This window comes from Balaenoptera ricei, chromosome 15 (assembly GCF_028023285.1).
Source record: "Balaenoptera ricei isolate mBalRic1 chromosome 15, mBalRic1.hap2, whole genome shotgun sequence".
Lineage (NCBI taxonomy): Eukaryota > Metazoa > Chordata > Mammalia > Artiodactyla > Balaenopteridae > Balaenoptera > Balaenoptera ricei.
The window spans coordinates 41,204,211-41,223,201 of NC_082653.1; the positions used below are offsets into that span (position 1 = coordinate 41,204,211).

Sequence of the window (18,991 nt, forward strand, 5' to 3'; positions counted from 1 at the left end):
TCATTACCTAAAAGATGGCTTGGCCCATGGAAGGGGCTCTGTATATTTGCTAAGCCAATAGAGGATTTTGTTTTCTTTAATGAGGATTTGGGAAATGAAAGAGAGCAAACGGCAAATTAGACATTTTATAGTTCTTAGTTTTATGTTTTGTAGTTTTTGATTATAGCTTGTAAGTCTGTTATAAATTTTTGAAGAGATTTGTATAAATCAAACGCTCAAAGTGACACTGAAATTGTGAACCTTAAAACTCTGAAAATAAAAGTCTATGTATTTCCCAAGACGGACACAAAATGTAGAAATAATATGATGTGACATTATCTGTTCATTCATCTCAACAACTACATGCACATTATCCTCTCTCAGAGAGAGATGGTCGGGGGCAGCAGCAACTCGACAGCGGTCAGGTGTGGGCTGCGTGCCTGGTGGGTCTGCTGCATCCTGCTGCATGAATGAAACTGCAGAATTCAGCACTCAGAGGAATATGGAAAGCAGGAGGACTACCTTGTTTGCAGGGCAATTTCCCTCCTGGAGAGCGGGACAAGAGTGTCTCACACTCAATCTTACAACTTACCATGAATATCCGAAGAGACAGATATTCCTTTCCCTACCATTTTCCCTTCTCTTGTTAATTCTGCCTTATTTTTCAAATTGTTGAGTCCTAGGTAACTTATATTTTTCAGTCTCTTAACAGTGTCGCATGAACTTCCTTAAAACAACCCAGAATGATGTGTATATTTTGTAGAATACAGATCCATTTGGCTGCAGGCTCAGCTTGTCTTCTGCATCATCACTGCGCTACTCAGGGTGTGTAGAGTTGGTGCTGGAGGTGGCACGTTGGCTGAGCACACCTTGTGCCCTTACATAGTGAATTCTTACCTGGTGTGACAATAGTCACTCTCTGCTTTCTTTTACTGGCACAAACGTGATAGACCTTAAATGACCAATTCCAGAGAGAATTGCTGAGGAAGTGTGTCTGGTTGGTTTTTATTGCTTTGTTTCTACTATGGGTTTTTTTTTCCTTAATGACTTGAGTCCCGAGACACTATCCCCAACCCCCATCCTTTTCCCAGAAGTTCCCTACCCATTGCTTTCAAGAGCTGTCTTTCAAGGAGACACAACTTGTGAATAAGAATATTCTGAGCATTCTTTGTGTGCAGCATTAAAGCTTGGAATGTAGTTTACTGCTCTAAAAATAGAGTTTGGTCTCAGACTTCATCCTGAAAGCAGATGTACTCAACTAGTTGACAGTTTCACATGAACCTGCTTAATATAATCCAGAATAATGTGTATATTTTATAGGATAAAACCCCATTTAACTACAGGTCAAAAGATCTGGGTGCTCACTTCCTTAGCCTGTGTGATATCAGGCAAATCAGTGAAAATCTCAGAGCTGTAAAACGAGGACTCTGGGTTAGACGGTCTCTAGAGGAGCCTCGCAAAGTTTAACCTTCTCTGACACTGACTTCCTTTAGCTTTTGCATACATTGTGAATGAGTCTAAAAACAAGCGTTTTACTTCTATCCCATCATTGTCTTAAACTGAAAGTAATAAATGGGCCAGAGCAATGTGAAGATGTAATTCCCGAGTTCAACCCAACAAATCACAAATATCAACAGATTGAAAAATTAATGCCATATGTTAGTTATTTTACTCCATGTCGCCCCTACCTCGTTTTCCACATTTAGAACAAGGATGCCATAAAAGACCATTGGCAAATGTGGACAAAGCACAAAGACAGCATTATGGCAGATTTTGTTGTTAGTCCTGAAACAAGTCTACATAAAGGGAAAGTTCTACCGTTCTCACATAGAAATATCATGTCCAAGGAGCCTTAAAATAAGACGAAAATGCAGTCTGATGAGAACAGTATGTTGTTCCAGTCTCTCGGCAACTTTTGTTACTTCTTTTACCACGCAACGACACCACACTTCAGAGGCAACATCAGACAACGCTGCCCCTTATTTTTATCTTAAAAGCCCTGTGAAGGCATCCACATAAACAAGGAAAGCCCACAGTACCTATTATATCACCACTTACGTGAAGAATTATCATGGATATTCCATTCTGCTAAAGGTGATAAAAGCTCTCCACTATTTAGAAATATTTATTCTGCACTTATTATGAGGGGACAGAAGAATGAAACACACATGGATCTCGCTCTGAAGGCAATTAGGTCTCTGTAGGATGCGAAAGCCAGTTCCTTGTGAAACTAGTTCCTTGTAAAATCTTAATAAAGATAGGAAGCCCCTAGATTTGCATAATGCTTTAGTTTCCATAGCGCCTTTGCATCGATGAGATCGCCTCAAAATACCCTCTCAGGTAGACAGAGGTATACTATACCTATTTTTCAGGTGGAAAAAAGGCCAGGCTCAGAATGGTTATGTGGTTTGCTTATGGTCCCAGAGGAAGTAGAAAAACTGAGACTTGAATGAAAGCTTTTGGACCCCAAATTTAGGGCTCTCTTTACTCCCACAAAGCCTTAGCGTGAAGGATTCTAAATCAGGCTCTGTTAAGAGACACAACTTTATTTTTCAGGGTGAAATAGGGCTTGCTCAGAAAAGCTACTGCCACACATTTTACCAAAAAATTTCAGGATGATTCTGGGATTCAGAGAACTGGGTTTGAGCCTTAACTCTACTGCGGACGGACTGGAGAGTCTCTGAACTGGGGGTCACTAGATCTCTGGGCTTCAGCATCTTCGTAGGTAAAAATGAAAAATTCGACTCAATTATTTTGGGGGTTCTTTCTGATTCTAACATTCTTTATAGTTTTGCATTAGAATGGCCCTCTAAATGCTGTTTACATTTTTTTTTTCAAAAACCCAACATGTGTAAATTTTCCTAGAATTCAGGTTATAGATTTTTTTTAAAACAGCCCCAACAAGTAATTGAAATCCCAATTGGTCCTAGGACTTGTATCACCTTCTCTTTAGACCCAGCCTAACTTAAGAGTGGAGCTCTTAGATAGTGGTGTTAGGACCATTTACTGAGACCCAGTACATCAGAGTATCTGAGGATGGAGGCCAGGAGGGAGACTGGATTTTCACCCCACCCTCGCCCCTAGGATTTGCACCCCCATCTCTGCAGGAACAAAGCCTGTCCCTAGGCTACCTTTTGGATAAGGAGGGAGGCAGGCAGTGAGAGGGACAGTAGACGTGTCATACAGACAACACGGAAACACACCTCTGACACAATCACGTTAATGGTGCATTCTGAGACTGTGGAGACCTTTTATAGTCTTTACTCTGATTTCTAAAATTTTCTTTACCCTTTTCCTCAAATGTTCAAAGAGGTACATGACTATCTTTCTATTAAAAATTGATTTTAAAAAAGAATAAAGCAGAATATGCCATTCCATGTAGTACAAACAATCACAATTGTATAAAAAAAAAAAATCACAATTGCAGAAGCCGAAGGAACTATATCAAAATGTTAACAGTGGTTAATGTGGGGCAGTTCACTGCATTCCAGAAGGATTCATTCAGGGCCAGGATTACATTTTTTTTTTTTCTCCCTGTCATTTTTCTGTATTTTCTTAATTACGCAGCAGAGTGATTTAGTGAGTGTTTAATGCAGCAACATAATCTATTGAGAAATTAATCTATGTCCTTTCTAACTGTTCAAGACCCGTTCTGGGAGGCATGGCTGTGTCCCCACGTCACTCCTGAGAACTGCCAAAAAAAAGAATGAACAAAATAGCTGTACTGTCCGCGCAGGACCCAGCAGTTGCATCAAGACGACCACCATCTTCTCCTTGAAACGCCTCCTTTCCTTGGTTTCCAGGACCCCACTGTCACCTGTTTCTCCTCAACCTCTATGGCCACAATTTCCCAGTCCCCTTTACAGGTCCCCCCACCCCGTATCCCCACCCTAAATGCATGGGAGTTACCTGAGACTCAGGCCCCTCTTCTCCCATCTGTGGTCACTCCTTGGTGATCTCATCCAGTCCTGTAGTTTTATAAAAAGCATTTATATGCTGAGACTCTCAAATAAACATCTCCAGCTTAGGCCTCTCCCGACAACTACGTGGTTAGAAGCTTTGGTTCTGGAGTTCAGACTGTCTGGCTTGAATCTTGGCTCCACCTCTCGGTAGCTGTGCCACCTTATATAAGGAACTTCATATTTCAGATATTTCTTTCTGAGGGGCTAATGGGAGCAAGAGGTGCGAAGCTAAGAGGAGGAGATCTAGCCAAGCCCTGCAGGCCCATGTGCAGCATGGAGGCTGGGGGTTTACCTTCGCTCCTATAATGGTAAACTCTGGGCTGCCATTTCCTTGGTAAAGACAACCAGGTGGCCCCTTCTTGGAGAACCTGGTGAGGAAGCCTCAGCATCCAGATGATTTGTACTGAGTGAAAACCCAAAATGTCAGTAACAGTCTTCTGGTTGGTAAGCTGCCAGATAACATGGATTTTACTATAGCTTGAAAAGAGCATCTTGTATTTGAAAAGAAATGAAAGGCTAATGTTGAAACTACCATAAAGAGTGAAACTACTATTTGTGTAATGGACTATTTCCTGAGAATTTCAGTTGATCTGTCAGTGAGGAATTTGGGAGGGGTAAAAATAAAAACCGCCAACAAAGTCTTTGAAGAAAGTTCTCCTCGTCAAAACCATCTGCTTCCTGACTTCTTATTGATCTGACCCACACGACACCGAAGAACTATTAAGGTGTTGAGATGAGAGAGGGCAAAGCTTCCCAGGCTGGCTTCTGCTGGTCCTGGGAGAGGCTCTCTGAAAAAAAGGAGCCTGGTCAAACGTCAGCCCCAGCCCACTTTTCTTAGAGCCAGCCAGGCACGGGAGCACGTGAAGTTCAGACACTCGTCAGTAAAGGAACCTGCGGACTCTGTAAGCCAGCTCGTCCCAAATGTCAACGGATGCCGTCTTTCAATGCCAGCTGCACCCAAGCTCCTATAGAGAGTGTGATGAAACCTCCCTTCTCTTTTACTCTAATACTGAGACCTTAGTTCCTCACCTCCCCAGCCACTAAATGTTGGGGTACCCCAGGACTCAAGAGTTGGGCCACTTTTCCTCAACTCATTTTGTAGAAAATTATCTGTGCAGTGTTCTGGACATAAAGTGAAGCATCTGGTTCCACTGGAGAAAGAGGAAAGAATAATAACTCTCCAGAACTACCTCCTCCTCCAGCTGCCACTTCATTTCTTTGCTTCCACTTACAGCAACATTCTTTAAAAGACTTGTCTATTCTTGTTTCCGCAGCTTCTTTCCTTCCATTCTCTCTAAACCCTCTCCACTCAGTTTTCTGCCTTGACCGCTGCACTGAAACGGCTCTTACCAAGGTAAGCAATGACTTCCGAATGCTAAATCCAGTGGTCTGTCCTCAGACCTAACTTCATGGGCCCAGAGTACAGGATCTGATAAAGCTGATCACTCTCTTGGCCTTGAAATAGTTTCTCTCCTTGATTTCTAAGACTCCACCCTCCCCTGGTTCTCCACCAGCCTCTACGGCCGTTTCTCAGTCTCCTTTGTTGGGTTCTTCACCTCTCTGACTTATCAACACAGCAATTCCTCAGAAATCTTTTCTCCTGGCTGTGGTCCCTCTCTTGGTGATCGCATCTAGCCTTGTAGTTTTAAAAAAGCATTTATATGCGGAGATTCCCAAATATGCATCTTCAACTTAGTCTTCTCTCCTGGCACATATATCCAACCACCCACTGACCATCTCCATTCAATGCCTAACAGGCATCTCCAGATGAACACATCCAGAACTGAGCTCTTTCTACTTCCCCTCAAGCCTGCTTCCTCCCTCCTCACCTTCTTCCTCCCGCTGGTAAATGGCAACTCCATTCTCATTGCTGCCTTCTCTCTTTCCCCCATGCCTCTGTCCAATCCATCGGCAGCTCCTGTCGGCTCTCTCTTAAAACGGACACAGAAGCAAACTGGCTCTCACCGCCTGCCCAGCTAACGTTCTAGTCGAACTCATTATCGTCACTCACGGGTGGCAACGGCCGTCCACTCTGCCTCCCTTTCAGCAGCTGGAGTCACCTCTTCAAATGTGAGCCAGACATTGTCACTCCTCTGCTCACTACCCTCCAGTGGCTTTGGAAGAGCCCAGATCCCAACAGTGACCGGTAAGAACCCATGTGGTCTGGTCCCCCATGGCTTACTCTGTCCCCCTAAGACCAGCCTTCTCACTGTCCCTCCGTCACACCCGGAACACTCACTCCTGCTTGAAGGCCTCTGCTCTTGCTGTTCTCCATGCTGGGACGTTCTTGCCTTGCTCCCATAAATCTTCCAGGCTTTACTCAAATGTCACTTTCTCAGTGAGACCTGCCTAACATCGGAACCCTCATACTTCCTAAAATCCTTGCCAGCTTCACGTTTCTTTTTAGCACTTATCACATACTATATGCCTTATTTATCTTGGTTATTATTTTCCCCACTAGTGTGTCAGGCCAGGAGTACAAAGATTCTTAGCTTTTTTGTTCACTATTATGTTTCCAGGAAAGTACCTGAATATAATAGGCACTCAATAGCATTTGTTTAATAAATATTTCTTTTTAAAAAATGAGCCGCTATGTTTCACCAAAACTGTACTCCTAAGTAAACTGAGTTTTTCTAATAGCTAAAATCTCAAAGCCAAAGAATCAAGGCTTCCTTCCCAGTTAATCATTACTAATCGCTGTAATAAATCCCTGATTAGCTCTAATACTGATTAACTGAGGTTATGAAGAAATGAATTTTTGTCATCTTTGATGGTGAAAAACTTATAGATTGTATTTATTTCTTTTTTGCCCCAAGTATGGCCTACTGAACAAAAACATAAATTGCTAGATTCAGGAACTTGTTGTACCTAAGAGGTTATCACCTTAAAGACCGGGTCCTTCCTGTCTGACCTGGCTTTGGAAGTTTGTAGAAATTTGGGTTGGAAGCATGTTTTATTCACAGGCTACTGGGGCTTATTACTAACTGCCTAGTAAGAGTTTGTTTTGCCAAGATCTTCCATTTTTAACGGGGCAGGTTCTAACTGTTAGCAGTTTCTAACTGTTCAAAATTTTACCATAATATCCACAAGACCTATCAATGGAAGAAATCGGGATTATTGGGGTTTTCATCCGTTACAGGAGGTACGTTCAAAATACGATTAATTTTCTATTTCAAGTGAAGAAAAAGCTGTTTCCAAGTACCCTGAGCATCTCCTAATAGTGAAGCATTAACACAACCCTCATTCTAAATTAAGTTTCTTTTCATGCCTTCAACACTGCAGCAGACAGTGTAGCCCAAACACGTACAGTGCAGTGATGACAGCTCAAGAGCATAAAAGTAAATCGTCATACGTACCACTTATTGCATCCAGAAGTATTTGAAAAGAATGCAAATAGAGTAGCTCAACCGTATCCAAACGTCTCAATTAGTTATGACTAAAATGTTAAAGTTTCACCAATTTACAGCACTGCTTTACTTATAAGACATAAAAATCATACATAATAATCATCAGAGAAGAAGTTTAATCCTTAGGATTAGACAGAATGGACGCTCCAAGATGAAGGCTTTAAAGAAGACAGAAACTATATTATTTGAATGAATGGTACCGGAATAAAAATGTATTCCAGCAGATAGACTTTGCTTAGCATTCAAAATCTACAACACGGGTCAGTCTCCGATGCCTGTAAGTGAAACAGGCCAGGTGTAGGACTGTCAGAGTGGAATGTCCAGGCCCCACCAAACAGGGTGGCTACCACTTGGGTCCAACTAGTCACGGCCATGTAGGAAGTGGGTCCCAGTGTGGCCAAATCTACTCTTACAAGAGAAAACAAGCCAGGAAGAAGAAAATTGTACCTTTACGTAAAACTTAAAACATTTAAATCTTGTATAAAGATTTTATTCAAAATTTCTATTTTATGTAAGTTCAAATTTTTTATGTAAACATTTTCAATTTTTTTAAAAAGGCTGATCTGCTGATGAATTCAGCTTTTGAGCTCAAATCTGCAGGTTCCTGGGGAGGAGGGAGAGTGGGGATAAAATGTTGTATCCAAACAACCATCTGGACTCAAAGTTCTACCCTCAACCTCAACAGGGAGCCACTCATAGAAGGCGTATCTATGGAATGAATGCCCATGTGTGCGGGGCTTGCGGGGCCATTAGTACCTCCGTGTATACTGACTGCATACCTGTAGATTCAGTTCCCATCACTACTCACCTACTTAAGAAAATAATATAATAGAAGTTCTTACAACATAAAATCAATGGGTGATCCTGAATCTTTACAATCAAAGAAACCAATACCTTGTTTCAAGTTAGAAAGTTAACAAGAAACAAGAATGGCATGACCAAGATTATGGCCTTTTTTGTCTTAAGATTGAAAAAAAAAAACAAGAAAAGATTCCTTTCATCATTTGTCCACTGCTTTTCAACCAAGAGAAATAAATGACCATCCTGTAACCATTACTTACTCACTGTGGGTAATAAGGCCGATCATTCTCATGAATGCTTGTCTCAGTTACATCTCACACTTATGCGTTGTTCTGTGCGTAAAATGCAGGCACGTGTCTGCTTTGGGAAGGTACATATTTACCTAAAATGTTGGGTACTAGAAGGTAACAAGGTCACATTCTAATGTTAAGTTCACACCTGATGTGAACTATGTAAGCTGATGGCTATGTAAGTATATAGAGGTAGAGAAATTAATGTTTTCATTATTTTCTATGTTGCTATAACCAGAAAAAAAGGTTTATTCACTTCCTTCCAACTAACATGGAATGTCTACAAGTCCAAGCAATAGACATATTTATCTTTGCAGAGATCTAACCCTACACCATGATTAAAATGAGATTTATTTGGATAAATATGGTTAATACCTCTGGGAAGATTTATGCTCTTGCCAACATAGTGAATTCCCTCTTTGTGTTTATTCTATTTATTGCTTTGGAGCTATGTCAAATGAATCATTTGGAAGAAACTGATGGCATAAGACTAATTAGGCAAAAATAAAATTACCAACTACTCTTAGAACTAAACTTGAGGCTGAGGAAACTTGGGTCTTAAAGTTTGTTTTCCACATACTCAACCTTCTACAATCTTCTCCTGTTTGTCTAAAGAACTTTCTAAATAAACCCAATGGGATCCTCCTGGAAGTCCTAAGAGCATGGAAAAGAAATGCGATATTCTATATTTGAAATTCTGGGCAAGCTTAAAAGGTACAAGTAAAATCACTGATTAGCCACTTTTCCTTCTGTTCCATAAAGCACACTTGCCAAACTTAGCTGTCTGGGATGTTTTCCTAGTACATAGCTTGTTGGCGGCACCTAACACCATCTTGGGGCAGTTGGCTTCCTGCCAGGGATCAGACTCCTTCAGTTGTTGAGTAACATGGGGACTAGATTATCAGAAGCAGTTAAACTTTGGCTTAGACCAAGGCCAACTTGTGTCTAAGTGGTTCTTCATAAATCTAAAATATGATCCAATATACCCACCCAGTGACTGAGTGTCACTGGCCACTATCGTGGAACTAAAGTCCCTTTTAAGGAACTCATGGTCAACACACCCAAAGGTGTTCCACTGTCTAGAGCTCAGAGGAATCTGAGAAGACTGCCTGTGTTCACATAAGAGATACTCAACAGTAGCTAGTAAACAATATTCTTCCCTCTTACTTTTAAAGGGAAAATTATTCAGTTAGGTGAGCTTATCAGAAATGCTGCAGGCAACTTAGGTTTCATTTAAAAGCCTAAGTTTGTGATGCTGTCAAGTTGGTAGACATCTAGTCAGAAAGCTTTTTGAAAGGGCTCCGTTACTATCATATTGGCCTGAATTGCAGGGTTGTGTGTGTGTGTGTGTGTGTGTGTGTGTGTGTGTCTATTCTTGCAGCTTCAAACAATTTTTTTTCCTCTTCTGGGATCTCTGAACTCACTTGTCAGTTGGTTTATATTTACAAGCTGGAGTTGCATTTTGTCAAAATGTAATAACCCCTACCATCTCCACCAGGAAAGCAGGGTGAAAATCCAGGAAGTGTCACTCCTGTGGTAGGCAATGGACACGGCATGTTTGGGAACACGGTTACAGTGTAAATGAGGCTGCAGAGCTGCAAGGTGACAGCCCTGAGAAACTCTCTACCACTTCTACCACCACCACCACCACCATCACCCATCACAATGTATGTAGCTCTATTATATGCACTTTGGTTGTATTATTCAATTAATATTCAGAATGCTCGGAAAGCATCGGTAGTATTCCCACTTTAAAGATAAGGAAACCAAGGGTCAGATATGCAACCTGCCCCAGGTTACAAAGCAGGGGCTTCAGGATGGAAATCCAAGTCTGGCTAACTCCAAAGCCCATTCTCTTATTATATCACACTGTCTCTTTATAGATGGTCTTGCTGACACCTTTAAAAAACCCTCCTCCTGTTGCTTTGCCAGGGATGAAGCAGTCAGAGCTTTTCTCTCTCCTAGGAAAGGCTTATCTCTTTCTGGAATTTAGTTCATTTAAGTTTTTCTACCATATTCTGCTTTTGGGATAATTTTTAAAATCTATGACTTTATAGTTTATCCAGCTCATTCTCATTATTGGGAGTAGGCGCAACAGTCTCTTGTGACTTTCTTCATCCTAATTGGAAGTGGAAGTCTTTTTCTCATTTCTTTTGGTAACTCCCTCTTGTGGACCTCATTTTTTTTTAATTAATTTATTTGGTTGCACCGGGTCTTAGTTGCGGCAGGCAGGCTCCTTAGTTGCGGCTCGTGGGCTTCTTGGCTGTGGCATGCAAACTCTTAGCTGCGGCATACATGTGGGATCTAGTTCCCTGACCAGGGATCGAAGCCGGGCCCCTGAATTGGGAGCACTGAGTCTTAGCTGCTGTGCCACCAGGGAAGTCCCATGTACCTCATATTTTATATTTAAGTCTTCCTCCCATGGCTTTCCTTGAGACACAAGTTAAGCCTGGTAAAAAGCTCTCAGAAATCTCATCCGTGCTGTCCCTTGTACACAGACATTTACTGAGATTTTTTAAAAGCCCCAGAAACTATCTTCATAAAAACAAAGCATGGTAGATACTACATTTGGGGTTGCAAAAATCCTACCAAAAACTGAATAGCAACATATATGCTTATTAATCTGCAATGTAGAATTTAGAATTTTGCAGATGGCAAGCAAGTATCTAGGGAGGAAGAGCCATATATATACAATACCCATCGGCCCTTTACCTCTGAACACTTCAGTTTGTACTAAAGGTAAGAATATGTCCCTGCATGCCACAGTATAGTTATAACAAGTACATTTTAAAATTATACAACATTTTCTACTATCTATATGCCATTTCGTAAATTGACCTAAAAATACATTTTTGGCATTTTTCCCCTCCCATATAGGATCCAGCCTAGGATCAGTTATTGCATATACTAGTTGTCACGACTCTTTAACATTGTTTAATCTGGAACATTTCCTCAGCCTTTGTCTTTTATGACATTGACATTTTTGAAGAATATAGTCCCCTTTTTCTTTCTTCCTAGAATGTTCTTCATTTTCAATTTGTCTGATGTTTCCTTGTGGTTAGATTCAGTCTGTGCACTTCCAGATGGGATACTGCAAAAGTGATTTTGTGTCTTTCTCAGGTTCTCACATCCAGAGGCACATGATATGTCCATCTGCCCCTCACTCACGACATTAATTTTGATCACATGGTCAAGTTATTGCCTGGTTTCTCCATTATATACTTATTATTTTCCCCTGCAACTAATAAGAATCTGTGGGGAAACACCTTAAGACCATAAAATAGCCTGCTCCTACTCAAGGATTAATTTTTATAACAGTATTTTCTCTGTGTTACAAAAAATGACCTCTACATAGTAAAAAGAAACCTAGGTTTCACTTATTATACCTGAATAAGTTCCATGCCAATGTTAACATCTGTTTTTATTATAGTAGTCCATACACACTGGGTGTTTATTAAAAACCATTCATTAACTGTCTGCTATCTTGGGTAGGATACAGGCAATCTGATTTTTAAATCCAACTGGTATCAATGCCCTAATTTTGGTTCAATAAAAAGAAATCTCTTTAACTCATGCTACAGAAGGGGTTTAGAAATTAAATTAAGGTATACAACTACAAGAGCATTCTATTAAAAAAAAAAAAAAAGAAAGAAACTTATAAAAGAACCTACCTCTATTTATTCAAATTATATACGGATTCTGGTTATAACGATATTAAGTTATTATCCAGCCTTTTCAAAGCAGTACAATTTTGAGGTGAACTTTAATTCAAGGTATTAACCTGGATTAAACATAGTTAGCTTATATAAAATGTTCAAATGGCCAGGTGGCTTTAGTTTCTGAGTTTGGTAACAAGCAGAAAGAAGGCAATTTTTGGAAAGCAGGGCAAATTAAAAACAAAAAAAAACAAAAAAAACTTTTCAGAAGTAGTTTTTAAATTTAAAAAAATGTTGTTGTTGTTGTTGCTGTTTCAGTTTTTGAAGATGCCTTCTGGGACTTCCCTGGCGGTCCAGTGGTTAAGACTCCGTGTTTCCACTGCAGGGGGCATGGGTTCGATCCCTGGTCAGGGAACTAGGATCTTGCATGCCACATGGTATGGCCAAAAATAAAATAAAGTAAAATAAAATAAAGATGCCTTCTTTCTCATTTTGCTACTGTGGTTTGCAATATCATATGAGAGCATGTTTCACAAACCCATCATCATGCTTGAATGGGTATGCCACTAATTCAATAATTCTTTCACAGAAATCAGGAAACCAGGGGGTAGGCCAAAGGCTTGCTCTCTTAAAAAGAATATAAACTTTGCTATAGCCCCTCTTTCCTCTTTTGAGCTCAGCTTCTCATCTATAACTTTGTTATACTTGCAATACAATAAAATTCCAGGCTTTATGACAGAAGAGATGTTTGTTTGTTTTGTTTTTTATCAATAAAATTCAGCAACCAAAGCTTTAGTGTTTTTTTGTTTGGTTGGTTTTTTGGGGGAAAGCATTTGTAGCCACAGGCTCAAAGGAGAAAGAAAGGGAAAGGGATGAACTCTCTGCAAGGAAGGTCGAACACATAATTTACAAGTGAGGCAAGAGGAGCAGCTGTATCTGTTGGCCCATCAATACCACCAGCTGGAGAATTTACCAGCAATATGAAAACCACGTCCACCAGATGTCAAGCGATGCAACTGGAAGCCAAATATCTTTGGGCTTAAGGCAGGACTCTCCACTCTCCTTCCTCCCATATTTTATGTTAAATAGCAAGGTGTCTTCCACAGGCCACCAGCAGGGATAACAGGAACATTTCTGCAAACGGGACTTAATAACTTGACTGTCCCCACCAGACAGATTTCAGACCAGCTCCACTACTGAAGTCTACCTCTTCCATGTTTTTTTGTTAAAAAGCAATTTTAGCTCAGATTCAACATGTCAAGGGTGAGAGAAACTTAACTGGCTGCAAGCTATTCTTGGGCAAGGATTCCTATGGCTTATCAGGCTTATTTTATATTTTGGAACCGTTTTGGCATTGGGAAAAAAAGAATGTTTTGAAAATATTTATTTAGAGAGCCACGTTTCCACTCTTTCTTTAAACTGGTGCTGTTCAGTATGGTAGCCACTAGCCACATGTGGCTATTTACATTGAAGCAAAATTTTAAATTCTGTTCCTCGGGCATACTTGCCACATTTCCAGTGCTCAGTGCCACATGTGTCTAGTGGCTATCATATCGGACGACACAATATAAATATAAATATAAATTATTTCCATCAACACAGAAAATTCTTTTAGGTAGTGTTGCTCTAAACCCATAAATCACCTTTTTATTTTTTTATTTAAATTTATTTTTTTATACAGCAGGTTAATAGTCATCAATTTTATACACATCAGTGTATACATGTCAATCCCAATCTCCCAATTCATCACACCACCACCCTCAACCCCCATCGCTTTCCCCCCTTGCTGTCCATACGTTTGTTCTCTACTTTGGTGTCTCAATTTCTGCCCTGCAAACCAGTTCATCTGTACCATTTTTCTAGGTTCCACATATATGCATTAATATACGATATTTGTTTTTTTCTTTCTGACTTACTTCACTCTATATGACAGTCTCCAGATCCATCCACATCTCTACAAATGACCCAATTTCGTTCCTTTTTATGGCGGAGTAATAGTCCATTGTATATATGTACCACATCTTCTTTAGCCATTCATCTGTCGATGGGCATTTAGGTTGCTTCCATGACCTGGCTATTGTAAATAGTGCTGCACTGAACATTGGGGTGCATGTGTCTTTTTGAATTATGGTTTTCTCTGGGTATATGCCCAGTAGTGGGACTGCTGGGTCATATGGTAATTCTATTTTTAGTTCCTTAAGGAACCTCCATACTGTTCTCCATAGTAGCTGTATCAATTTACATTCCCACCAACAGTGCAAGAGGGTTCCCTTTTCTCCACAACCTCTCCAGCATTTGTTGTTTGTAGATTTTCTGATGATGCCCATTCTAACTGGTGTGAGGTGATACCTCACTGTAGTTTTGATTTGCATTTCTCTAATGATTAGTGATGTTGAGCAGCTTTTCATGTGCTTCTTGGCCATCTGATGTCTTCTTTGGAGAAATGTCTATTTAGGTCTTCTGCCCATTTTTGAATTGGGTTGTTTGTTTTTTTAATATAGAGCTGCAGCATGAGCTGTTTATATACTTTGGAGATTAATCCTTCGTCCATTGATTTGTTTGCAAATATTTTCTCCCATTCTGAGGGTTGTCTTTTCATCTTGTTTATGGTTTCCTTTGCTGTGCAAAAGCTTTGAAGTTTCATTAGGTCCCATTTGTTTATTTTTGTTTTTATTTCCATTACTCTACGAGGTGGATCAAAAAATAAGTAACTGTGATTTATGTCACAGAGTGTTCTTCCTACGTTTTCCTCTAAGAGTTTTAGAGTGTCTGGTCTTACATTTAGGTCTCTAAGCCATTTTGAGTTTATTTTTGTGTATGGTGTTAGGGAGTATTCTAATTTCATTCTTTTATATGTAGCTGTCCAGTTTTCCCAGCACCACTTATTGAAGAGACTGCCTTTTCTCCATAGTATATCCTTGCCTCCTTTGTCATAGATTAGTTGACCATAGGTGTGTGCGTTTATCTCTGGGCTTTCTATCTTGTTCCATTGATCTATATTTCTCTTTTAGTGCCAGTACCATATTGTCTTGATTACTGGAGCTTTGTAGTATAGTCTGAAGTCAGGGAGTCTGATTCCTCCAGCTCCGTGTTTTTCCCTCAAGACTGCTTTGGCTATTTGGGGTCTTTTGTGTCTCCATACAAATTTTAAGATTTTTTTGTTCTAGTTCTGTAAAAAATGCCATTGGTAATTTGATAGGGATTGCATTGAATCTGTAGATTGCTTTGGGTAGTATAGTCATTTTCACAATATTGATTCTTCCTATCCAAGAACATGGTATATCTCTCCATCTGTTTATGTCATCCTTAATTTCTTTGTATTCCTTTATTTCTTTTTCTTCTCTGATTGCCATGGCTAGGACTTCCAAAATTATGTTGAATAATAGTGGTGAGAGTGAACATCCTTGTCTTGTTCCTGATCTTAGAAGAAATGGTTTCAGTTTTTCAACATTGAGAATGATGTTTGCTGTGGGTTTGTCATATATGGCCTTTATTATGTTGAGGCAGGTTCCCTCTATGCCCACTTTCTGGACAGTTTTTATCAAAAATGGGTGATGAATTTTGTCAAAAGCTTTTTCTGCATCTATTGAGATGATCATAGGATTTTTATTCTTCAGTTTGTTACTATGGTGTATCACATTGATTGATTTGCATATATTGAAGAATCCTTGGATCCCTGGGGTAAATCCAGCTTGATCATGGTGTATGATCCTTTTAATGTGTTGTTGGATTCTGTTTGCTAGTATTTTGTTGACGATCTTTCCATCTATATTCATCAGTGATATTGGTCTGTAATTTTCTTTTTTTGTAGTATCTTTGTCTGGTTTTGGTATCAGGGTGATGGTGGCCTCACAGAATGACTTTGGGAGTGTGCCTTCCTCTGCAATTTTTTGGAAGACTTTGAGAAGGATGGGTGTTAGCTCTTCTCTAAATGTTTGATAGAATTCACCTGTGAAGCCATCTGGTCCTGGACTTTTGTTTGTTGCAAGATTTTCAATCACAGTTCCAATTTCATTACTTGTGATTGGTCTGTTCATATTTTCTATTTCTTCCTGGTTCAGTCTTGAAAGGTTATACCTTTCTAAGAATTTGTCCATTTCTTCCAGGTTGTCCATTTTATTGGCATAGAGTTGCTTGTAGTAGTCTAGGATGCTTTGTATTTCTGCGGTGTCTGTTGTAACTTCTCCATTTTCATTTCTAATTTTATTGATTTGAGTCCTCTCCCTCTTTTTCTTGATGAGCCTGGCTAATGGTTTATCAATTTTGTGTATCTTCACAAAGAACTAGCTTTTAGTTTTATTGATCTTTGCTATTGGTTTCTTTGTTTCATTTCATTTATTTCTGCTCTGATCATTATGATTTCTTTCCTTCTGCTAACTTTGGGTTTTGTTTGTTCTTCTTTCTCTAGTTCCTTTAGGTGTAAGGTTAGATTGTTTATTTGAGATGTTTCTTGCTTCTTGACGTAGGCTTGTATAGCTATAAACTTCCCTCTTAGAGCTGCTTTTGCTGCATCCCATAGGTTTTGGATCGTCGTGTTTTCATTGTCATTTGTCTCTAGGTAATTTTTCATTTCCCCTTTGATTTCTTCAGTGATCTCTTGATTATTTAGTAACGTATTGTTTAGCCTCCATGTGTTTGTCTTTTTTACGTTTTCTTCCCTGTAATTCATTTCTAATCTCATAGCGTTGTGGTCAGAAAAGATGCTTGATATGATTTCAATTTTCTTAAATTCACGGAGGCTTGATTTGTGACCCAAGATGTGATCTATCCTGGAGAATGTTCCGTGCGCACTTGAGAAGAAAGTGTAATCTGCTGTTTTTGGATGGAATGTCCTATAAGTATCAATTAAATCTATCTGGTCTATTGTGTCATTTAAAGCTTGTGTTTCTTTATGAATTTTGTTTGGATGATGTGTCCATTGCTGTAAGTGAGGTGTTAAAGTCCCACACTATTATTGTGTTACTGTTGATTTCCTCTTTTATAGCTGTTAGCAGTTGCCTTATGTATTGAGGTGCTCCTATGCTGGGTGCATATATATTTATAGTTGTTATATCTTCTTCTTGGATTGATCCCTTGATCATTATGTAGTGCCCTTCCCTGTCTCTTGTAACATTCTTTATTTTAAAGTCTATTCTATCTGATATGAGTATTGCTGCTCCAGCTTTCTTTTGATTTCCATTTGCATGGAATATCTTTTTCCATCCCCTCACTTTCAGTCTGTATGTATCCCTAGGTTTGAAGTGGGTCTCTTGCAGACAGCATATATATGGGTCTTGTTTTTGTATCTATTCAGCAAGCCTGTGTCTTTCGGTTGGAGCATTTAATCCATTTACACTTAAGGTAATTATCGATATGTATGTTCCTTTGACCATTTTCTTAATTGTTCTGGGTTTGTTTTTGTAGGTCCTTTTCTTCTCTTGTGTTTCCCACTTAGAGAAGTTCCTTTAGCATTTGTTGGAGAGCTGGTTTGGTGGTGCTGAATTCTCTTAGCTTTTGCTTGTCTGTAAAGCTTTTGATTTCTCCATCGAATCTGAATGAGATCCTTGCTGGGTAGAGTAATCTTGGTTGTAGCTTCTTCCCTTTCATCACTTTAGGTATACCATGCCACTCCCTTCTGGCTTGTAGAATTTCTGCTGAGAAATCAGCTGTTAACCTTACGGGAGTTCCCTTGTATGTTATTTGTCGTTTTTCCCTTGATGCTTTCAATAATTTTTCTTTGTCTTTAATTTTTGCCAATTTGATTACTATGTGTCTTGGAGTGTTTCTCCTTGGGTTTATCCTGTATGGGACTCTCTGCACTTCCTGGACTTGGGTGGCTATTTCCTTTCCCATGTTAGGGAAGTTTTTGACTATAATCTCTTATTTTCTTGGGTCCTTTCTCTCTCTCTTCTCCTTCTGGGACCCCTATAATGTGAATGTTGTTGCGTTTAATGTTGTCCCAGAGATCTCTTAGGCTGTCTTCATTTCTTTTCATTCTTTTTTCTTTATTCTGTTCCGCAGCAGTGAATTCCACCATTCTGTCTTCCAGGTCACTTATCTGTTCTTCTGCCTCAGTTATTCTGCTATTGACTCCTTCTAGTGTATTTTTCATTTCAGCTACTGTATTGTTCATCTCTGTTTGTTCTTTAATTCTTCTAGATCTTTGTTAAACACTTCTTGAATCTTCTCGATCTTTGCCTCCATTCTTTTTCCGAGATCCTGGATCATCTTCACTATCATTATTCTGCATTCTTTTTCTGGAAGGTTGCCTATCTCCACTTCATTTAGTTGTTTTTCTGGGGTTTTACCTTGTTCCTTCATCTGGTACATAGCTCTCTGCCTTTTCATCTTGTCTATGTTTCTGTGAATGTGGTTTTTGTTCCACAGGCTGCAAGATTGTAGTTCTTGCTTCTGCTGTCTGCCCTCTGGTGGATGAGGCTATCTAAGAGGATTGTGGAAGTTTCCTGATGGGAGGGCCTGGTGGTGGGTAGAGCTGGCTGTTGCTCTAAATCACCTTTTTTAATTCCATTAAAAAAGGAGCCATTATAATTCTCTTCTCTATGTACTATGGAACAAAGCTCTCATACGCTGTCCTCACAAAGCCCTGTGATGCTACTGGCTTGCTGGGTAATATTCAGAGGCCAGCCTGGATGGGTGTTATATGACCAATAAGCAAGAAGTTACTCTTTCTTACTTGTAGCCTTAATTTGTTAATGATCCCATCTCTATCAGACAGTTTACATCAGAAGTTTCCTTACTTGCATTTCCAAATGTGTAAAATAAATCATGCCCTTTGAAAGAGAGGCTTTACAGCTTTGTAATTGAGGTACTTTAATGCCAAGTAAACATCATATGCCACAGCTGTTCCTAAAAATTTTATGAACAAGAAGAACATGAGGCCAGTATAAAATAAATCC

General features: G+C 39.6%; 1 protein-coding gene across 8 annotated transcripts in view; it reads right to left on the bottom strand.

The window, feature by feature from the left end:
* TASP1 (taspase 1) overlaps positions 1-18,991 on the bottom strand; it is a 371,502-nt gene that overhangs the window by 141,579 nt on the left and 210,932 nt on the right. Inside the window, exons 15-16 of one of the 8 annotated variants that reach the window (XM_059897549.1) lie at positions 3,889-3,947; positions 3,643-3,670 (exon numbers count right to left, since the gene is read on the bottom strand). The exons of 6 other annotated variants lie outside the window; for them this stretch is intronic. In XM_059897549.1, coding sequence (XP_059753532.1) covers positions 3,658-3,670; positions 3,889-3,947 — 72 coding nt within the window. In that variant the 3' untranslated portion in view covers positions 3,643-3,657. Of the gene's footprint in view, positions 1-3,642; positions 3,671-3,888; positions 3,948-18,991 lie in introns of those variants that run through there. One more of the 8 variants, XM_059897554.1, reaches the window with a different exon arrangement.